General features: G+C 37.8%; 1 protein-coding gene across 5 annotated transcripts in view; it reads left to right on the forward strand.

Moving 5' to 3' along the window:
* Plxdc2 (plexin domain containing 2) overlaps nt 1-23,681 on the forward strand; it is a 410,802-nt gene extending 387,121 nt beyond the window's left edge. For all 5 annotated transcript variants that reach the window (XM_036187497.1, XM_036187498.1, XM_036187496.1 and 2 more), the window contains one exon: nt 22,775-23,681. In XM_036187497.1, the coding sequence (XP_036043390.1) occupies nt 22,775-22,891 (117 nt within the window). In that variant the 3' untranslated portion in view covers nt 22,892-23,681. The remainder of the gene's footprint in view (nt 1-22,774) is intronic.
* Nucleotides 23,682-23,955: the final 274 nt, after the last annotated feature.

Genomic DNA, 23,955 nt, shown 5'->3' on the forward strand with positions numbered 1-23,955 from the left:
CATATCTTCCTCTGACATTTATCTTTCCATTTTATATTAGTGCTCAGTCTGTGTGTGATTATGCTGCCCTACAAGACTCATAAGTTTCTTGAAATCTAAGTGAAGTAACACAAGTCTCTTTCAAAGAACAGGCATGTTATCAGTATTTCCTGGAAAAAATACAAAAGGCATTATAAATATCTATGGACATTTCAAACATAGAGTAAAATTTCATTTAAGGCAAATTCGAGACATGGCATCCTCATTTTACCTCGTATTTAGTGGGCATGCATCAGGCCTTGCATTTAGTTGGAAAGCCGTTAAGTTGTTTTAATGTGTCTGGTTTTCCTAGAAAAATGTGGGCCTCTTACCCGGGGTTATGAATACATTCCTTAAAGAGCTGACAAGTGACAAGCTGCAAGTCTCAGTTGACCAGCCAGGCGTCAGGCTGCCACTGCCTGAAGCCAACACATGTTTGAATCTTTTAGTACACTGCAGTTTATTTTCAGACATTGTGAAGAAAGAAGGTGCTGTGCAATAATGGATGCTAAAGGTTTTAGCGGCGTGTTGTAGGGTGTCACTGTGATGGACATGGTTGAAGCTAATTCATGGCAACATCTGTATGCTAGCAAAATGTGACTATAAAACCCAGGAGAAGGCTTCTTTTATTTTGCATTTTTAAAATTAGTCTCCTGGATTAATAACTGGAGCCCATAATCCTGATTGTGTATGCAATGTTCTGTAGTCACATGTTTGTGGAGTATTAGGGCTATGGAGAATATTGTGGTCACTTTAATCCTGTACCCTCACATCTAACTGGGAAAGAATGAGGCTTAAGAGGGTTGAAGGACTTTTCCAAGAGCAAACAGCCATAGTTCCGGAATAACTCATTTTTCCAGTTCCATAAAATGGAAGACGAATTGCAAGCTCCATGCCTATTCTAATCTCTGTCTTTTTCATTTTTTTGTTGAGTTGATTGCCAGAATCTGCTGAAACTGTTTTCTCCATATCACCTGCTGTCCTGGTCATTTGGTTCACAGGAGCTGATGGGTGGATGTTTGTAACTGGACTGTTATTAAAGCTAACCACTGTTTTATTTTTATTTTTATTTTTTTTAAACCAAGCCATAAACACATGATGGCCATACAACTTGGAACATGAAGACCTATGATTCTGAAAATGTTTAATTGTTCATTAGATTAGTATTTTGGTACCTGTGGTTGAATATGGTGGTGTTGCTTGTATTAGGTTTCATATCTTGTGGTAGATTGCTGTTTATTTATTTAAAAATGTTGATATGCTTTGTCATCATAAAACTGATACTACTTATAGAAAATTAGGTCGGTGGAAAGGCCATTTGTAGTAGTGGGCACAGAAATAATACCATTAATATTTTAATCAGTCTTCTGGAAGTTTTTGTTAGGTAATTTAATATTTAACCAATCAATGACATTGTAACTTTATTGCAATGTAAATTGATACTCTGGTTTAATGCCATATTTCTATTTTATTTCAACTCTTTGGAAGGGCTATCAATTATTCCATTTCAAAGCCATTCAATAGCTGTATATTGATTGAGTTATGCACACAAGAAGTAATTCAGAAAGCATAAGAGCCTAATATAGACCTAGAAATCAAAATCAGAAAAAGCTTTGTCTCACCATTTAAGATGCCATATTAGTTCCCTGTAGATGCTAAAACTAATGCCCGCAAACCTAGTGGCCTAAAGGAACACACAGATTATCTTATAGTGCAAGAAGTCAGAAGTTCAAATTCAGCCTCACTAAGTCAAGTTATTGGCAGGGATAAGTCCCCCTAATTTCTCCAGGGAGAATCTTTCCTGGCTGCTTTTAACTTGCAGAGGTTGTCTGTGTTCCTTGGTTCCTGGCCTCCCTTTCTATTATTCCATGGTCTGTTTCAACCATCACAGCTAATTCTGACCCCATTGCCTCCTCGGTGTTTCTATTTGATCCACTGGACTGAGTAATAACAACCTCTTCGTCCCATGATCTACAATGTGCCTTGGGACATAGAACGTAGCACTGATAGGTTTTCCAGTTCACATGAACTTCTTTAGAGACCATTAGTCTATCAAGCACAGATTTCATTAAATAAATTGCACACTATCAATTAGACTATGACACATTGTTGTCAGTGATTCTAACAAAACAGACTAATTTTTAGTAATTTATTCAAAGTTCAATGATGTCAAAAGTATCACTCAACATATACTGCTATATATTTTACAGTGAAATCTCAACATAAATAAATAGTATTTTTCTGTATTACACAAACTAAAGGTAGTGATTGCCTGCGTACATGTACCAAAACTCATACAACTAATTTCCTGCTTTAAGACATCTCTCCCCAAACCCACTCTTCTCATCTCTTCCTCTTACAATTAGCCCTTCTGTGAGCATACATGATGAAGGAAGAGATTTCCTTCCCTCTTTCTTCACTTACTCCTAAAGAAGGACTATGGCCTAGCATAATATTCATTTCAGACATTAGGAAGCTGGGGCATGAACCTTAAATACTCAGCATCTCTCATTCACTCTATGACACAGTCAGAATTTGAGCACAGATGCTCCAACTTCAGAAATCAAACCTTTAACCACTGGTCAGTGCTGCTTACTCCTCCTCTCTGCTAAGGATTTTTCTTCATTGGCTATAGGGAGAAATGTAGTGTAAGGAGAAATGTATATCTTAAGACATACACGATGCTCTTATAAGAGATTCCTCAAAGTAGAATCATCACAAAGAATTAAACAGTTTAAATGAGTAATAAATCATGCTAAAAGCATTGCCCAAATATGTGTACCCATTCACATAGTTGTTGTTATTATTATTTTCCATTTTGAGTAATGATGACAAGGACATAGGCTGTTATCTGTATATTTTGTTCTTGCAGAAAATATGTACCAGCTTTTATACATTTTGTAGGCACTGACATGTGTCATTATATAATGTTTACATGGGATCAGCTTATAAACATCTTGTGTGTAGGCAGGAAATGAGGTGATAAACCAAACCATTACTCCATAAATGGTCCAGACAGGCGAATCCATGGTTTACATCTTTGTTTTCACATAAAGGAGCCCCAGCCTCCTATCCCATCCTTCTATTTAGCCTGCCACACAGTCTCATTCTTACTAACTTACCACCTGTAATTTTCCATCATCCTCTACAGATTCAGGACTGAGCATTTTCTTTGAGTATTATGCTGACCAGCTTGTATTCTAAAAGATAATTAATTTTGATCAAAATATGTCATATATACATGTGCTTTAAAATGTTTTTAATACAGTATAATGTTTTCAAACAAACTGATTCACATAAAAGTGCATTTTAAATTTTTTCACAAATTTTGATAAAACTGGTACCTCTTTGGATGAGTCAGTATGTCCAATTTTCCTTCTTAAATTTAATAATTGCTTAATATTTATAGGCATAAATTCTGTGATTTATGATAATTTTCACTAAAGATAAAGAATAGAAACTCAAAGTTTATAAGAAAAAATACATAAAATTAAATCAAGGCTTGGACAAAGAAAGCATCATTATATGAGTAAAATAGACATTTTTTATATTTGGGGGGATTGGATCTGAATCCTTACATATGCCAAGCAACAGTTCTACCCCTGAGGTACATCGTCAGTCTTGCCCACCACCATGAGAGACATAATCTATTAAGATTTGAAGCAAAATGATGTAATTAGTAATTCTCAAAAAGTTCATACTGACCACTTTGTTGAATTTTCTTAGCATATTTAAACAGTACTTCACATTTGAACACCTGTGTAGGTTTGATTGTTCTGTCTGCATTAAAAACAAATTGTTAAGCCAGGCAGTGGTGGCACATACCTTTAATCCCTGCACTTGGGAGGCAGAGCCAGGCGGATCTCTGTGCATTCAAGGCCAGCCTGGTCTACAAAGTGAGTTCCAGGACAGGCTCCGAAGCTGCAAAGAAACCAAAAATCATTGTTGAAAACTTAAGACACACAATACAACTCTGAGAAATAGATTATAAGAGTGAAATACTGGAATTTTTATGTATATGAATGCATATGTGCATTCATCTCTATCCCTCTCCCTCCTTCTCTCTCTCTCTCTCTCTCTCTCTCTGTGTGTGTGTGTGTGTGTGTGTGTGTGTGTGTGTGTGTGTGTGTGTGCTATAAAGGGTGTCACATCTCCTGGAACTGGAAGCTGTTTAATGTAGGTGCTGAGAACTGAAATTAGGTCTCCTGGAAGAGAATCAAGCCCCCTTAACCATTGAGCCATCTCTCCAGCTCCAAATATTGGAGTTTCGTTTTTAATAGGAAAGTAAAACCTAAGAATATCTCACCCTGTTGATGATGTTGCAAATATCCTCAGAGAGAAATGAGTCCAACAAGGGAGTAAGGTAAAGACAGAAAAATGATAATGGCAAGGGATATAGGAACAGTCAGTACCATTCCTAGTTCAGAAAGGCACTAACATCATGCATCAGTGCTGGTTTTGCCGGTAGGTAAACATACCAATTCATCTTCTAAAGAACTTTCTGGGTGTAAAGTAGTCCCAAAAATGCAGCACTCTATATATGGATGAATCACTTGAAGTGTGACTAACTTGATTTTTAAAACAAATGATTGTGCACACACATGCACATATGTATGCACAGAAATGAATTTAAATATCTCCTTGACAATTCAAATAAGTATTAATGATCAAAAGTCATTTTGATGCACTCCAGCACTAATGAGGCTAAGGTAATATTGTATACTTAAGACCAGTTTGGGCTGCAGAACAAAACCCTGCTGTCTCCACATTGTTTTCTATGAATTTTCCCTTTGACTGTATCCACTAGACAGATTTGAATAACCTCTATGACTTGCCCTAAAATTCTATTGGAAAATACTGGTTTATGAAAATAATCTCAGAAGGGGAAGAAAGACCGGAAAAGAAGTGTTAATGTTGGTTCTCTTTATCACAAGTTAGGAATCACCCAATTGTGACAAGGAGGAAACAAGAAATTAGTAACCTAAGGACACAGAAGCTCAATGAGCAACTGATATTTTGACCATTGACTAGACCATTTGTTTATTATTTGTTGAGCCCTTCCTGTGTGCCAACACTAAACAGAGTGAACAAGAGCTGCCCACCACATGGGGCCAACAAGCCAGTGAGGGAAGAGACATGGCTTAAATTCCAGATTTCACAATGAATAGTTAGTTTTCAATATATCTTAAGTTTAGTACTTGAAGTAAGTATGATTACCATTACTACAAGACTTTTATGGAACTATTGGCATGTATTGATAAAAATAAAGCAAAATTAAGTAAAATATTTAAATAAAAACATATTGCTGGTCTAAACACTGAACTTCTCTAAGGGGAGAACCCACTCCATTATTCCTACATGGTGCACACTGACTTGATTCAGAAGCTGCAAAATAACTTCACAAAAACTTCAACACAAAGTCAAAACAGTTGCCTTGTGCTTTGAAAGTCTTTTTATTTCTGGAGAACCAAAACATCTGCCTTTCACGAAAGTGCCCGGTGTTTTTGATGAACAAAATCACAGAATCATGAAGCAAAAAGAAACCTCAGCGTGCATGCAAGTGTAGGATGTTATGATTTCCCCCAACTGAAGCACAGGATTTCCCAAGTGTTCACCTCAAGTGCATTTCCTGCAGAGTTGTAGCTTAAAAACCTATGAGGGCTTTGCATTTTACTCTGTAGTATAGGCATTTATGGGGTTGTAGAAAATAACATAGTTATCATTGTTAACATCACAGAGGGTGATTCTTATTTCTTTTAATTGTATATTTATTGGTACTCTAATTATATCCCATGGTTACTATAAAACCAATATAAATACTAACAAGCAACAACCTCCATGCCTAAAACCTGCATGAGCAGTGTGTTTCCAACTCAATTTCCGAGTCCAATCCTGCAGAGAAATAGAAACAAGATGGTAAAGCCTCTTGCTTAGGCTCTGCGTCAGCTGATTGCAAAGCCATCGCTCCAGCTCAGGACTCCTCAGCTTGGTGTGCAGTCTGTGCAAGACAAGGGTCCTTTGAGCCAGCCACTGCATACTCTGTGGGTTCCCTATCCCAAGAAATATTTGTGAATAACAACAACTCATGGAGAATATGAAGGAACTCGGGCAGCTGTGGTCCTCAACTTTTCCTGGCAGTCTACCATGCCACCAGGAAGGGAGCCAGAGACAGACAGACAAGGGCCCAGCTGCTGCTGCATGGGAAGAAAGCATGTTTACCAACTTTGCCATCTCACTCTCCAGCTGCTGTGTGAATAACACTGGGGAACTGGGATGACATGATCATTAGCAAACCCATATAGTAAATAGAGAAACCATTCCAGAGGACCAGGAATCTTTCTTTATTGAAGTGACACATTTCTTATACATGAAATTTTGACCTTAAGGAGCCCCTAGCTAGATCAGGACCTCTGGATAAGTGAGACAATTGAATAGCTTGAACAGTTTGGGAGGCACCCAGGCTGTGGGACCAGGATCTCTCCTTAGTGCATAAGCTGGCTGTTTGGAACCTTGGGCCTTACACAGGGACACATGCTCAGCCTGGAAGGAGAGGACTGGACCTGCCTGTACTGAATCCACCAGGTTTAAATGAATCCCCAGGGGTGTCTTGGTCCTGACGGAAATGGGAATGGAGGGGAGGGGCTGGGGAGAAGGTGGGGGTGGGGCGGGAGGGGGGAAGACAGGGGAACCCATGGCTGATGTATAAAATTAAAACACATAATTAAAAAAAAAAAGAAAACAGGGGGTCGGGGGAATGAGGTACCAAAATATATTACTTCTCATTTCTATTCTTAGAGGGGGTAACAGTTCTCGTGAGTGCCTGCAAGTGGGGCAACACAGCAAAGCTGGTTGAAATGCTCTTACACCGTTGTCAAAGAAGCTACGCCATTGGGTGACAATTTACAGGGCTTAAACAAAACATAAGTAGATTACAAAATGTTACTTCAAAAAGCGAGGGCCAGCAAAATGGCTCAGTGGGTAAAGGTGCTTTCCGCCAAGCCCAAAACTTGAGTTCTATTCCAGGATCTCCCATAATAGAAAGAAAGAATTTAGTCCCCAAAGCTCTCTACTCACCAACCCCCCCCCCCAACACACACTGTAAAATAAAGCTGAAAAGGGGTCACTCACTATTCAGAGGTCTGTGTTTTTCTGTCCTTACTTTTTGTTCTAATAGGCTAGCATTTTATCATGTACATCACTAGATACTTTGAGACATCACATAGAGTGCAGAGTGATTACTTTTTACAGGTAGTCATCAAAATCAGATTCATTTACTAGCTGTCATTGTTCATTTTCTTTGCTGGTTGGTATGTTTTCACTTAAATTCCCAAAACTAAAATGGCATTTCTAAGTTAATGAAATCTTTACTTCACTTCATTGGGAAGAACTATTAAAAATACTGAGGAAAATATTTTGTACTTCATTGAACTTCCTACTAAAGTCCTTCTTAATCACTATTTCCTAACTGTTTTTTTAATGGTAGATAAAACCACGAAACCAGAAACAATGTATGACATGGGCATACAGATGTGTGTGCTCAGGTATGCACACACACACACACACACACACACACACACACACACACACACACACCACGGTGGGGGGTAGATCTTCACAAATAAAAAATTGCCATAGATAAGTGAATGAAAAACTCTAGTTCCCTTGACCCTCTGCAAACCTGAACAGCGTCATTTTAAAGCACATGACTTATATTTTTGATATTTCAATGCTTTCTTCTAGGGTTCTGTCCTTAGAGTACCAACTGTTGAGTAATTTCTTCCTGTAGCTTTGGTAACCATCTTCTACTAAAATAAATGTTTAAGCCTATTTATGTAAATGGATCATAGAAATGTTGGTTTCAACAAGAATTATTGTTTCATGTACTAGTCAATGTATTCCATTATTAAATTATTTTTCCATCTAATCCACATGCGTGACATTTTAGGCATAGATATAAAACTGCTATCTGAAATATATGGATTATCAACATATTCATGTTGAGTTACATTATTTTCGGTGTATAAAAATTATGTTTTCAATTTGAATTTCAGAGATCAAAATAATTAAGAATGCAGGGAATAATAACTATGAAGAAATTTATTATAAATAATGGTATTAATCATGATTTTTGTTACTATATGAAAAGCAATTAACAAAAGGCATTTTACATTTACAAGAGGGCTATTTTCCCTTTATGAATGAGTTATTTTACTTTTTATTGTGATGATTAGGCTATAAAACCTTAGTGTAAAAAGAGTAAGTTTTAATTCAAAGCAAAAACAACTTTAGCAAGTAAATTACTAGTCATTAGTTCTATGTCTACAGTTCAAATTTCAGCTAATTCATATATTTATAATTTAATCAACAATTTGATTAAAACTTTTAAATAAAAAAACCTAATCATGTATTAAAATTCATTTTCGAACACTGATTCTGTGACGAGGTTATATTCCACACAGATTTAGAAGTAGAATTGCTATTTTCTTTATAAAAATGAGACAAGCTTTTCTTTGATAAAAGAAATAAACGTGTTGTAATTATGCATCATCATGGGGCAACATGTAGTCCCGGGGATTCTGCAAAGAATAATTCTTTCTTACTAATATTTCCAGTTTCTCCTCATTTTATGTGAGTTCATGTCTCATCTTATGTTTTCTTAGTTTTTGCATTTGGTGTTGACCTTGGAACATGTCACTCTGGTTCAGTAGCTTATAACTAGACAAGAATCTTGAATATGCATAAGCTCAATGTGGAGAAAATTTGATGTAGCCTGAGCCTATGTAAGGAGAATTGAAATGTTGTCAGAAGTAATCACAATATGTATCATTCATAGTATGTGACTGGCGTGTAAAATGCATTCTGAGGGGCTGAAGTTCAGCTTTGTAACCTAGCATGTGAAGGTGCTGGGTTCAACTGCCCCAGCACTGCCGCCAGTATGTACAGTTAGAAAAAAGGAGCATGTTACAGGAAGTGGAGGACAGCGCTCATTCTTTGTAAGTTAAATAGGAACATAGCCTCAGCAAGGAGGAATTAAGAGTTGAAATTCATACCGCAAAGCAAATTAATAAGATAAAGGACGAGTTCTAGCAGAAATAAGCAAAGGAGGAGCATGGTGGCTCTTCCACTAGTTGTAAAGGGATGTCATATGAGCCAGGGAGCTAATTGTTCTGGAAAGGTCTCTCTTATAGTACAGGATCTGGGAGGAGAAACTGAGAAGGTATATATTTGGGTCCATTTTTTAAAGCTTCTACTAATCATAAGGACCCAGAGATGCAATGGGCTTCCTGAGTGATAAACTTTGTTTCTGCAGAGGTGCTCAAGCATTAAAGAAGGCCCTTGTCAAGCTTGTTGAGGATAGAGCTTAGTTGGTAGAGCATTTGCCTAGCGTAGAGAAAGCCATAGGTTCAACTCCTATAACTGCATAAATGTGGATCTAGCTGTAGTGGCACATACCTGTGACATCAGCAATGAAAAAGTGAATTTAGGATGTGAGAATCTGTTAAAAGGGAGAAGTAGCAGAAGAAGGGAAGGGGAAGGGGAAGGGAGGAAAGGGGAGGAGAGGAAACATTATGTACATAGTCTAACAGGAGTTAACTTAAGGTCATATTTCCTTTTAAATTTAGCATATTTTGTTGTCCTCTCTTCCAAGAATTATATGCTTCAGAAAAAAATACAAAAATGTATGATTGCAATATATGAAGACATCTTATTTTTTTTTCCTAAAAGGAAGAAATAAAACATACATATCTAAGCAATGTTGCAGTTCTTTGCAGAGAATAGGATTATTTCTGAAGGATTAATGGGGAAATATATATATTTTTTTTTTTTCTCATCTTTATTAAAGTTTGTAGTATTGGTTAATATGTTGGAATTCATCTTCATGTCAGAGTGAGACAAGCATGGTTCAGATTCGCCTTTAGTTAAAAGTCTGTGTATCAGTCAAGGGACTTACTAAAATAACTGCTCAGAGTGCCTGCCTTAAACAAATGTCCCCCTAGAGTTACTGGAAACAGGAGAAAGTGACAGAACCAATGACACAGAACATTGTGCCTTGATGTTTCTCACAATCCTCTCCACAAACACATCTGTTCAGTTTTACTGAGACAGAGTTGGGAGCTTTGTTTTCTCTGAAGAGGTAGGAGAAGTCTGTGTGGAATTCTGTACTTACAAGTCAGCCACATTCCGTTTTTCTTTACATTTCTATCTTCCCTTCCTTTTTTCTTAAATTGTCACTTTAGAGCTTTGACTGCTTTGGAATTGGCCACTTTATGGTCACCTTACCTTGTAAGCACTGGCCACTTCAGCATCACCTCCACCTCAGTTTCCCTCCTTCTCACATTCCCTGCCAAGCTGTCTTGTGGAATTTTTAAATATTTGCACCCCAGTTTTCTTTTCAGAAGTTAATAGTGATATTTCCCCATTCTGGTCTTATTGGACATCATTAATCTTTGTATTTTTATCATGTAAAGGTGCTCTTCAAAAGCACAGTCCTCACTCATGCTTCCCTCAGGCTAAACTCCATGGGCTGATGTAGATGACTTACACCCAACTACATCGAATTTGATCAAGAAGAACTTAGAGAAAGCTGCAACTATTTAGTTATCCTCCATGATTCTTAAGGAAATACAGTATCTTTTGTTGAACTCCCAAGAAGTATACATTTGTATGTGTGTGCGTATGAGAGTGTGTGTGCACGTGCATATATGCATTTGGTCTGTATCTCAGTAAAGCATAACCATGTTTTTTAAAGAAATTAAAGATGAATCTAATAATAAAAAACTATCATATGTAACATTTTGAGTATAATAATAAAATATTAAGTTATCATTGTACCAAAATGAATTTATAAAGTATCACATAGAGATACTCATAATGTAGTTAATGGTAAATACAAAAGATCTTTAAGCATCAAAAGCTGGGCTTAATGAATGATTCCAGGAAATTGGCAGTGAATGTAGCAGCATACTTTCCCCAAATTCCCACATGAAAACCCAAATAACAATTGCATATCAAAATCATAACCCAATAGGAAACATTTACAAAAGAACCAGCTAATGATGTAAAGGCCAAATACAGGCATTTGCCTCAGATAATCATAGTCTTATCACTGTGGGGAAAGGGAAGGGGAAGCAGAGACCTGGCTGGTCTGTCAACAGGAGAGCCACAGAACAACCACAGACATTGACCGGGAGTTGCAGTGAGCCAGTGAGGGGCAAGTGCGTACTCCAGCTGCAGGAGTGGAGGGTCTTTGACAACACTGTGTCAGAGATGCATGAGTAGGTCCAAGTAACACTCAGCAGTTACTGGAAGGCTCAACTTCCACTGTCTGGCAGTGCCACATACAAGCAGAAAATTCACCAAGTGGAATAAAAATTGAATAGAATAGGGACCACAGATATTATGGAGGAAAAATACATTTATATAAAGGTGGAGAAGAGAGTTGGGAAGAATTTGTATGTGTAATGTCTATAATTATCTCCTAACCACCTCTCTTTTGAAAAAGGGCCTCTTATAGCCAACTGTGGCCTAGAATTCCTGCCTCCACCTCCCAAGTGCTAGAATTACAGCCACCCTTGACTTCAACTACTTCTTAAAATGAAGTGTATATGTGTGTGTGTGTGTATAATATATAATTCATTTTATTGAAAATTTCATGCATGCACATTAATGTATTCTGATCAAATCTACCCCATTCCCTCTCCTCAAGTTATTCTTCCTCACACCACTTTTCCCTCCCAGTTTCCTGTGCTCTCTTAAAACACACACACACACACACACACACACACACACACACACACACACATAACCACTGAGTATGTATACATAGAAAAATGATTACTGTAGTCAAACAATGTATCATATGTATAATTTTCTAATTATTTTTGCATGTGATTACTACAATTACCATTAAATCTTAAGTAGCTAAAACATGTGCTAGAATGTTAATTTCAATCAAAGCTATACAAATTAAAGAATGTCAAAATACACTGATCATTTCAAAAAATCTATTTTTGTCCTTGTCTAGCTGGTAGACATCACATTAAATTTTCAAATAGTGTCCTCTCACAGATTTGATAGTCTAAATTTTCTTATGAGATTGTTGCCCAGTTGTGTGATGAAAATGTGGGTTCAAGTGCACAACTACTTTAGGGTAGTGAATAGATCTTCTTTTGCCATCCCTGTGGTCAAAGCTGATGAAAGCCAGGCCTGCCAGCTCCCTTTCTCTTGACTTAGAAACACATCGGTGCTCCCAACACACATAACTTTAGGAGAGCAGTTTATTGAGGGACTTGGCCCCTCCTTCTATTGAAGCAAGCAGCACTAACTCACATTTGATTTTACTAGAACATTTATGACCCCAGCAGCATTGTTCCTTCGCTTGGCTCAGTCACTGGGTAGGAATGAGCCGGCTTGTTTCCACACTCACAGCAAATTACTTTTCTTTAGAGTAAATTGCCTGTCTGATGACAAATTATTACTCAGCCACTTGTGGTGATTAAGAACCCTCAGAAGATTCTGTCAAAGACTGTGTGAGGCGGTTACTGAGCTGAATTTGGGCCTTTACAGAGGAGATGAAATGGGGTTAGTTCTAAAGATAGAGTTAAAGTTTTCATTTGCCCATCTGAAAGTATAGACAATCATTTTGTTGAATGTTCCCTGTTTCTTCAGTGAGCACAGTAACTGTTACAGACAGAGGGACTGACATTCCCAAAAGTTATACAATCTCTAAATCCCCTACAGTTGTGTAGTGGTAAAGAAGGAACCTCCTGACTATCCCACTAGCTGTGTGAAATGGGAAAGAAAGGACTTGAAGAGAACTACAAAGGTGGAATGCAGTTAACCAGGAAATTAAATATTCTAGTAAGAGAATTGGACATAACAGAAGGTGATGTTTTTAGGAAGGAAAGTGAAGGGTTAGAGGCAAGCTGGATCTGAGTTTGTGGCCAAATCACAGCAGAGCCTCTTTACAGGGGCAACCAAAGAAGAAGAGATGGAGGTAAGAGTCAGGAGAGAAATATGGAAATTATAATGGTGGAAGAGGAAGTCTGAAAGGAAAAATAAAACCCCACTGAAAGGAGATTAATGTGTTCAGATATGACACTTAGAGCACACTAATATACACTGTTTACAGATCAGTAAAGCAGACAAGCTTGAACGGAAAGAAAAAACAAGATGTGAGAGAATATGTCATCAATCTGCAAAAAGAAGGTGAAAGATGAAAAGCTCAGAAGCAGTGCAACATGCAGCAGGGATGTTAGAGGAGAAGAGAATGCTGGGCATGGTTGGGGGTGCTCAAATTTGAGATCAGTCTGGGCTGAGCAAAAGCTGTGGGGAGGAAAGGGGGAAAGAAGAGGAGGGAAGAAAAAGGAACGGGAGAATGAAAGAGTTCTAAAGTGTGTGCAAAGGAGAAAGGAATAGGTCACTTGCTAACTGAGATGAGAATAATGGGCACACACAAAAAAGTATGCTCCAGAGAAGGGGATTTGGGATAAGAAGAAACCATACATTCTAAGTAGAAACAGGTTTGAGTTGTAACAAACTGCAGAACAGCAGGGGGTAAATTCTGGGAATTGAACGAGTGGGTCCTGGGTGAGCTGTGAGAACACTACAAGCAAACAATATTCTGACTTCCTAACTGAAGGTAAGAGACATTCTCTGTGCTGGGCAAGGCTGGAATTGTGAACTTTTCTGCAATAATGTAGAGGTCTAGGATCTGGAATCAGAAAATATAATAGATAATAATTGTTGATAAAGATGATGAAGGTTTATTTAGAATTGCTTGTCAGATAGATGAGAGAGCAACTTGTGAATTGAATAAAAAGTCTCCGAGGCCGGAAGGGTGTGAGGTAGAGGCTGGGTGGGTGGCAGACACTATTGAGAGTCCATGTTGTGCCAAAGGATATAGAGGCAGTACAGGTCAATGTGACACTAAGATTCTGAGGTGACTGCTCTGAGACGAGGTTGTATGAGGTCAAATGATCAAGGGAAGAGTGAATAATAGTTTAAAAACTATCTGGAAGGAAATTTGAGATAGAAAAGGTTACTAAAGTTGCTGAAGGAGACAAATCACACAAAACTAGGGACTAATAGCTTCTAAAGACCAGGAATATGTCCCCCAAGTAGCAGGGGTGTGTGGTGCACCACTAGGGAGCTTCATTCTGTCTGATCTTCATAGTTATTCTGTCCATGAAACCATTTCTATTGACTCAACTTCAGATGAAAGGCTTTTCCTTGAAACATATAGCATATATTGTATCAAGGGGGTACTTGATCTTATACAGTTTCAAATCTTACATGTGTGGTTTGGGGTAATAATATTGCTTAACTCTTCTTTAAGTTTTTAGATGCAAATGAATAACTTTCTCCAAGCACAATGTATATACCATAAGTGTAGCAGTGTATTTGTAATAGATGTGTGGCTAAGTGCACTCATTCTTGGTCATTATAATCATGCCCATTTAGGGCACCAAAAAGACTATTAATGAATGGGGGAATCATGAACAGAGCATATCACTCAAGAATATAGATGCTGTACAATAGAATAACCTTTCTGCTAATTATCACCAACACTCATCATGAGTCTTCTTGTCTCTACCATTTTGTTTTTATTTTAGCCTAAGGTTTTGCCTGCTCTAGGTATAGGAGATTAAGAGGGAGAATTGTCTGTTTGCAGGGTGCATTGCTGGGTAAAAATTAAAATAAGATTAGCTTTTAAATAGGATTATGTGCCAGAAATTCTAAACTGTGGTAGGAAAAAAAAAATTTCCTGCTAGAAAAAAAACAAGTTTTCAAAACTAATTGCTAAAGAGTAGGTTCTGCTATTGTTGGGTTTTCCTAACACAATGTTGATGTGAACATCAGCTTAGCATAGTTTCAATTTTTGTCCATAAATAAATGGACTGCTACATGGATGTTAATCCTAGAACATCCAGTTGTATACTTGGTTGCTGACTCTGTGACAAGCATTCATTTAGGGAGAAGGTTTGAAGCATGTAGGATCCTGAACACTTGTCTCAAGCACAGAGTTTTCTCCAGTCCACTTGAAACTACTTTGTACACTTGTATTAAAAAATAGACTCAGAGAAATCTGTTGGCATCAAAATTGTATGGATGAGAACACAGGACTCTGAGTTTGGTGGAGTTCACTCACTTGGCAATACTCCTTCATGTCCCTTTCTCTGTTAGTCAAAGAGTGCACATTCAGTTCTACTTCCTTATTTTAGGTGATAATTTTCCTTCCTAGCTTGATTTCATTGTCAACTTGACACACACAACCTAGAATCATCTGGGAAGAATACCTAGATTGGGGGATTGTCTAAATCAGACTGACATTTGGCTGCATCTCTCTTAATTAACGACTAGAGGAGAGACCAGCCCATTGGAGGTGGCACCATCCATGGCTAGGTGGTCCTGTACTGTATAACAAAGCTAACTAAGCATAAGGAGCAAGCAGCATTCCTCTGTGATTTCTGTTGCCAGCTCTTACCTTGAGTTCCTGTTCAGACCTCTCCTTAGTGATGGATTCTTTCCTCCCCTACGTTGCTTTTCATTAAAGTGTTTTATTATAGCAACAGAAAGAAAGCTAGAACAGTAATTTTTATTTCTTTCTTTCTTTTTTTTTTTTAGTTTTCATATTTAGCACATGTACTTTTGTGATTATTCTCGGGAGGAATATTAGGTCACAAGTGTTACAAAAAAAAGGGGGTCCACTCCAGGTGTAAATTGTCTTTGGCACTCTGTTGCTGTAGAACTTTCAGAGTCGAGCAGTTGTGCCCCTCAGCCTTTAGGATATCTGGAGAGAACAGGACACATAGACAGATACCACAAGAATGCATCCACAGAAGTGACCACTGTGTTTCCAAAGTGCATCGAGAGAGGTTGATAGAACAACTGGAAAATATCTGAAAGAGCACAGCTTGATAAGAAGTGACTTCTAATCTGCACATGGGTATCTGGACTGGATTTTTTTTAAATAAACAGAAATGGGTGGTTTGTTTAAGTAAAGGTGATAAATTAAGTGGTATTCCTTATTGGAGGACTACTCCAGACAGTTTCAGGGAAGGAAATGATTGATATGGATGATTGAGAAGATAGTGGGAAGTGTTCACCACTGCCTTTCTGGGGATTGTTTATCAAATGTGCCTGACTGAGTCCTGTTTTGGAGTATTGAAGTGAACTCATCAGGGTCTCTCAATATCAATTATGGTCTTCCTTTCACTCCCAAAGTGATTTTAATTTCAGCTTTGAAAACTACTTCACAGCAAAAGAAAATAAGGCATTAAGTGTTTGAGATTTAGGTGTTGAAAGCATTATTTCTCACATGGAAGAGTCTGAACTCTGGGCTGGAGAGCTGAGTCAGTAGTTAAGAGTACTTGGTACTGTTGCAGAGGGCCCAAGTTAGGTCCTCAGCACCCATTAGAACTCCAGCTCCAGGGGTTGCCACATTCTCTTTTGGCCTCTGAGGAGTCCACACACATGCACAAATACACACACACACACACACACACACACACACACACACACACACACACACCTGAGGCAGGGGGGGGGAATTCTAAATTTTATAATTTATATATGATATGTAATTTCCAAATGATGAAAAGCTAAAGTCAGAAAAACAGGAAATATATAAAACACTCAAGAATCAAGTCACATAGCTATTGAGTTATTGCTGGCAATTCATAGCCATTTCTAGAAAATTAATGTAAAATATATTTTTTTTTCAAGGAAAAAAATTCCTATAGTCCATGAGGCAGAGACACAGCCTCAAACAGAAGTCTTTTACTTTAATTAGATGGCAAGTTTTGTTGGCTGGAACTCAAGGCCAGTATTTTTACACAGCTATGTTGCCAAATAAAATACAGGACACTTAAATATATTTGAATTTCAAACAAGAATGAGTCATTTTTGTTTAAGTTTGTGGAATTAAACATAGTTTGAAAAGTGACTTGTTTATCTGAAATTCAAATTTAACTGGTGTCTTTTATAATTATTTGTTAAGTCTTAAAACTTCAGCCTCATAACTAGCTAAGCCAAGAAATACTCAACACAGAATAAGGGGAATTGCCAATGACTATGTTTCAAGGTATGAAAAACAAAAGTATACCCTTCCTTTCCCCAGCCAAAGTTTACCAAAGCTAAATGTTGAAAAGCCAATATGACTGAAAAAAAAAATGTGTGCTTAATTTCCTGGTAGATCTGTGTGCTGAGGGGGTTCCTTTTTGAACAAACTTTCCAGAACCATGATCTCTTCTCCTCTTCAGGGGATACCTTATGATACAGCAGCCACAGCACTGGAAGCTGATTAGAAATGCAGAATCGTAGGCCTCCCAGACTGCAAACAGGTTCCCTTGTGGTTGCTAGGCTCATACTGAGATATGAAGATTTAAATACAAAGCTTACAGACAGGCTTAAAGAAAGAAATCATAAAATATTTTTAATGAGAAGGAAAGGAAGGAAAGAAGGAAGGAAGGAAGGAAGGAAGGAAGGAAGGAAGGAAGGAAGGAAGGAAAGAAAGAAAAGAAGGAAAGAGGCAGCCATAAACTTCTCAAGGCCCAGTGAGAACTAGTGAGGTTCTATAAGTGAAAAGAGACAAGGGCTTTGGAAGCCTTTTGTAAGAGGGGAGTAAGTAGAAACCAATGTCTATGTACTTCAGCCCCTTTTGTTTTTCCGATAAGGAAACATAACAAAAAGATGCACTTGGCTTTGCCTAAGCCCTGTGTTTGAAGGTGACTCTAACCACTGTCCAGTTCCTGTGCTCACAGAGGAAAGCAACATGAAATGGCTGACCCCAACTGGCTGCTTATCAAGGACTGTTACATTTACAGGTGTCTTCTATCTGGCCCATGACTTTCACATTTATCTGTAGTGGATAGCCATCCCAGCATTGGCCTGGAAGTTCCATCCCCCATTGAAGCTTCGGTAATGGTCATGGTTTGCTTCCTGCAGTTAATGGAGTTTTGTTATAGAAGGAACAAGTAGGACATTTTTTCACAATATCCTTAGCTTGTTGCCAAGTAATGGAGAAATCCTTCTTCAAACCTTTGCTATTTACATGGTGTTTCTTAAGAAATTATGAGGCTTCTAGCACATTACCTATTAGTAACTGATCAATATCATCATTACCATGTGCTAGAGGTCCTGGCAGACCTGTATGGGATCTGATATGTGTCATATATATAGGATGTTCCCTTTTTCTGATGATTTCCTGCAATTGTATGAATAATGAATTTATTCCTGCGTGACCATTACCGACGCCTCAATGGGGGTTGGAACTTCCAAGCCAATGCTGGGATGGTTATCCACTACATTTATCCTTTTCTTTAACATAAGTGCCAATTATTTCCTTTCCAGGGCTACTTAAGCCTACAGAAGCCCTGTCTATCTGATCTGTGCACCTGAGGACAGGTCTCCAGCTGTAGTTTTGTGCACACTGCTAACTGAGTGCACCCTACAGGTTTGTTTGTGGATATTTGCACTAATTTTCTCACCACGGACCATTAAGACAATTTGGATGACTGTTCAATTAAGAGTACTGAAGCAGTAATTGAGGAGATTTCTTGCTTGTCTGACTTACCCCAGTGCCCACTGTGAACATTTTCTTCTGAATGTGACTAATCACATAAATTCTCAGAAGTGAAATTAAAGGTTACCCACACATTGCCCTCCTTTGTGTCTGCAGGCATCCTACCCTGAAGGCATTGTATCTCTAATGGATTCTCTACATTCTGGTTTGAAGCTGGGGGGTTCAGCATATACTCTGTTTTGCCAGCAAGTGGTCCTGTGGTCTCTGCCAGTTCTCATAACACTTTGAATTGGCCATTCTTAAAAGATTTGGCAATGTCTGGGATTCAAGGAAGAAGTTCAAAGGATCCCTTCCCTAAATGGCTGATTCTTACTCGTCAAACTTGTGAGTTCACAGCAGGGGCAAGATAATGCCCTGATTTTTAGACTCCTCTGCCCATGCCCTTCCCAGCCCATTGGGGATATGTTGCACACTGCAGCACCAACACTGAGCACTTTTCTATGAGATCTGAATACTTTCTCATCCAGTGAATGTCACAGTGAACATTGTCTGCCTTCAAACAGCTGAACAGCTTGAGAGCGGCACAAAACAACAATTTCGCTGGAGACTAATGAACGTAAATACCCCACACATTTAGGACTTTTATAATAAACCAAGGCAGGAGGAATGATAACTAAATCATCAGAGCAGAGAGATGTTATTATTGCTGTTGTTACTATCTTCCCTTGGACTTGAAAGTGAATCAGGAAATCAAGAATGAAGATCCTAGATGCTTGAAGGAGACATTAGATACTAGTTTAAAGATGGGAAAGCAAAGATCCAGAGATGACACACGACTTATTTACTGCATTGTGGCTGTTCTGCGGTATGGAATGACATTGTCTATGTCTCTGTGAAGGTCTTCTAAAAGGACAACAAGTTGTTGGGAAAGCTTTTGCTCTGCTCTCACAGTTTTAGTCATTGAATGGAGGCGTCAAGGAACTGTGAAAGAACACACAAGAAGAAGAAGAACAAATGTCTTATGTTCCAAACACTGGTTGATTTGGTTCGTACAGAGCTTGTGCATACTGGAAGTGATACCATATTTTTTTTCTCATTTCATTCATGAAGCAGATTTTTATGGTGTGAAGTTTTCCTTTTGTAGCATTCTGTCAGTGCTACAAAAGTATTTCAAATATTCAGGTTTTGAGTTTTCAGTTGATAAAGTACTTAACCTGTATGTATTTTAACACATTATTATGAGAAATACCATCTCTTTTAATTAAGCATTAAGAATGTAATATAAGATTTTAGTTTTGTACAAATGAAAAATATCTTAAATAATTTTTAGTTGTGTAGTAACCATTTTCTTCATCTTTACTAATGAAATGTAGGTGGGTGATGAACAACTAGATAATTAAATCATATGTGAGACAGGACCTCAAAGGATTCCAAATCTTGCTTAGGTGTTTCTGGTTTTGTTTCTAAAATGAGTGATAATAAATCAAGGAAAATATTCTTTAAGGCTATGTAAAATTTATGAAAATAGGTTGGGTGGATCTCTGAGATAGATCACTGGCCCAGCATGTGCAAGGCCCTGGGTTTATTTTCTAGAACTAGAAAATAAAAAAAAAAAAACAATAACTTCTGAAAATAAGTTTGTATTGTGTTTACCCCACCCAATAGTCTTGTACTGTTTTGAGGACTCTGTGACGAACTTTAATACCATAAATACCACCAACAATCCTAGTCTTTTCATATAAAAGAAAGTTAACTAAAAATTTACAAAATATGAAAACTACTGATGTTGTTAATGATAGTGTGCTTTAAGAGTAAGACGAAAGTAAAATCATGTCCAGAAATGTCGGCTGAGATGTTTGTAAACTATTGAATTTTAAGATTTTCAACAGTGGGCAAATCAACTTTGTAAGTAGATAGATTTCATGTTAATCTCAGCTGCTGTTTCCTAGTTTTGCAAGTTTGTAGATAATGTAAATGATCATCCAGCATAAGTCATAAAAATAGACTTAAGAGAGTTTACTGATATGCAACTTTCCTGGCACCTGTACATGGTTTTAATCGAGTCCCTGAGCATAACATCTTTAAGTGCTAGGAATGGGAGTTAGTTTGTGGGGCTGCCCTTTCCAGCTGGACTTAGAGGCTGTTATGCATCTTTCCCTTTTAGAAAATAGATATGAAGCAAGGAATTAACAATGCTGCTTGCCTGGGGAAGGCATGGCTTTAGAGAAGTCCAGTTCTGAAGTCATGGAAACCAAATGGGAACTATACATTAGGCCCCAAGGCATGTAGTTTTTTCCCTAAAATAGATAGTAACCATGAGTTACAGTATCTACCTGTAGAGAGACTCAGCATGTGTCCATCAAAGATGATCTTCAGACCCACTGCAGGCACCTTGTTCTGCTTTGTGCTACCCTGCATAGTAGTTTTAATGCTTTCTTTTGGGTAGCACGGATCATTCAATGTCACTTACCTCATGAGATATAATCAGCTAATAAACATCAGACTTCCTGACCATGTGGTGTTATGGTGACGGTACATAGTATTATTAATAAGCAGAATGTAATTACCTCAGTTGGCATTTTTCCAGAACATAAAGCTAATACTCATTCCTGCTTGATGTGAAATACTTCCACCTCAGCCATTAATCACAGCTGTTGGCATGTCATTAGCAAATCTAGCAAGATAACAAGTGCCACTATATGTACACTGGTGTTTAACCTTTTTTTTTTTTTTTTGCATTAAAAGTCTTTACACAAAAATAAAATTCCCTCAATATTTATTGCCTTATTTACACCAAAATTGCAGGCACTTTGATAAATGGAGTAATCATTTCTAGTGTCACAGTGGCTATGAAATGCATTTTAGTGTCTTCTATGACTGTAACTTAATAATTCATTTCAGCACATCTATTTAGAAATCACAGTGTGTTTATTTGATAGACAGAGTACTGGAGAGAAAGGCTCCTCTTGTCAATACAGATAGCCCATGTTTTAGAATTAGTGTCTAACATGCAATATTAACTTCATAGGCTTAAGTTTGTTTACAACATTTGATGATGGTTCCCGTTTTTCAGATTTGACACCTTTAATGTTTGACCATAAAAGTCATAAAGAGATGTGCTTAGTTTGATAAACACTTTCTTAAGACTGAGTGATATTTCTTCTATTGTATTTGCTAGGATATCTAACAGCTAATTGAAACCACTCTCATAGGAATGGCTAATTGAAACCACAATCATAGGAATGTTTAGAGAATTTTATGAACTCACTCTTTTAGTGAATTAATGACAAAGGAAGTGATATTGGTATTGACTTCTAGAAAAGAGAATCATACATTAGGGTTACATGTGGAATTTCACACCTTTAACCCAGCCCTTGAAAGACAGAGGTAGCCATTTTACAAGTTCCAGGCTAGCCTGAGCTACATAGTAAAATTCTGTCTCACAAGAATGTGGATGTTTGTTTTGTTTTGGTTTGGTTTTTTTATTAATTTTAAGGGCTGGAGAGATGGTTCATCACTTATTGCTTTTTCAAAGGAACCAGGTTTAATTCCCAGAACTCACATCAGGTGACTCACAACTGCTTATAACTCCATTTCCAGGGGATCAGCTGCACTCTCCTGGCTTCTGTAGGTACCTGCATTTATGTGGTGCACATAAGCTCATGTAGGCAAATACATATATCCAGAAATCTAAGTAAATAAATATTAAAATCATAGTTTATCTTGTTATATATGGCACTTTTCAGACATAAATTATCATAAGGCACGCATTAAACTTTGCCTTTGAGAAACTTGGGAATTGGTGTGGCCAACAGACTGCCACTTGCTGGATTTTGGTAGAGCCAGAATGGCGACTCAAGTACCAAGCTCAGGGACCTTAAGCAAAGGACATATTAATTCCAATGGTGGTTGTTTTAAGAGGTCACTTAATGTGATGCATTGAGAAGTTAACCTAGAATAGTTAGAAAATATTTTTTGAGAGAAACAGAAGCTCATATATCACAGGCTGGTCTTGAATTTTCAATCTTCCTGCTTTCACCTTTCTAGAGCTGGGATTGAAGGAATGTACCACCTGTGCTTGATGTACATGATACTGGGAATTGAAACTAGCATCTTTAATATGGCAAGCACTCTACCAAATGAGCAACATCCATAGCCTGGTAAATATGGGTTTGCTGATGATAATAGCTCACTGTAATGCTCATTATTTTTTGCATTTTCCCTTTTTAGAGACGCCCAAGCAGATGGCCAGCAATGAAGTTTCGAAGAGGATCGGGACACCCTGCCTATGCGGAAGTTGAACCAGTTGGAGAGAAAGAAGGTTTTATTGTATCAGAGCAGTGCTAAAGTTTTAGGACAGAGCAGCACCAGTACTGGCCTACAGGTGTTAAGACTAAACTTTGCTTATACCTTTAAAACAGACAGACACACACCCGCAGCCACAACAAAGGAGCCCTAAATGGCTGTAGCCAGAAGGGAGACAAGATTTCTGGACAAGCCCAGCCCAGGAACATTGAAAGGAAAACTCAGACTTGTACAAGACACCATGTACACTGAATATAAGATTACCTAGTAGAATGGCATCCATGGTTCACAAGGAACATCTGTGGACTTGCTGGAAGTGTGACAAGAATACAATGTTTTTGGTTTAGGTGCAGGGTTGCAAAGGGATCAAGGAAAGAATAATGATAATAAATAAAGCTTTAGTTCACAAGGGATCTATACCTTTGGTTCAAATGTTCTTCTCTGATGTCTCAAAGATAACCATGTTCCAAAGCCTAAATAATTTCACTGGAAAGAGCAATGATGAATGTTTCAAGATTTGCTCACAGGAGAGCAAAACCAATACAAATGGAGGTTTTTCTATCTTTTCCAAAACAGACTTTCGGCAAAAGGATTTTATTTTTTGCTCTAGATGCAGTTGTTCCAAAAAGTTCATTACTTCGCAGGATGAATCTTTTATCTATTCAAAAGTTCACTATGCCTGCCTCTTTCTTGGTAATGAACACCCTTTCTGTGAGCTGCAACAGTTTCCAAATGTTAAGCTAAGGACTAGTGAGGAGGGCATAGCCAGTGAGGTTTTCCATTCTCTCACTTCAGAATAAAAGTTTTCAGAGGCACCCTGCCTCCTCTCACACCTGGAGCCCCATGAAGCCTCATTTGCTCTTGGCTGGAAACAGACAGAAATAACAGGGAGAATTGCGTGATCATATTTTGAGACAAATATCTTAAGGGATTTTTGAATACTCTCTCTCTTTTTTTTAAGATCACCATGTCTGTATGACAAACATATTTCATTGTTAACTCCTGTCTAAGAAACTATTCAAGTCAATATATCCCTGGTGATAGGGGGAAAAAGAATGAAATAACCCTGCTGAATCATGCAGCAATTTTCTTTAAAGCACATAGTA

The sequence above is a fragment of the Onychomys torridus genome, chromosome 5, assembly GCF_903995425.1.
Source record: "Onychomys torridus chromosome 5, mOncTor1.1, whole genome shotgun sequence".
Classification (NCBI taxonomy): Eukaryota; Metazoa; Chordata; class Mammalia; order Rodentia; family Cricetidae; genus Onychomys; species Onychomys torridus.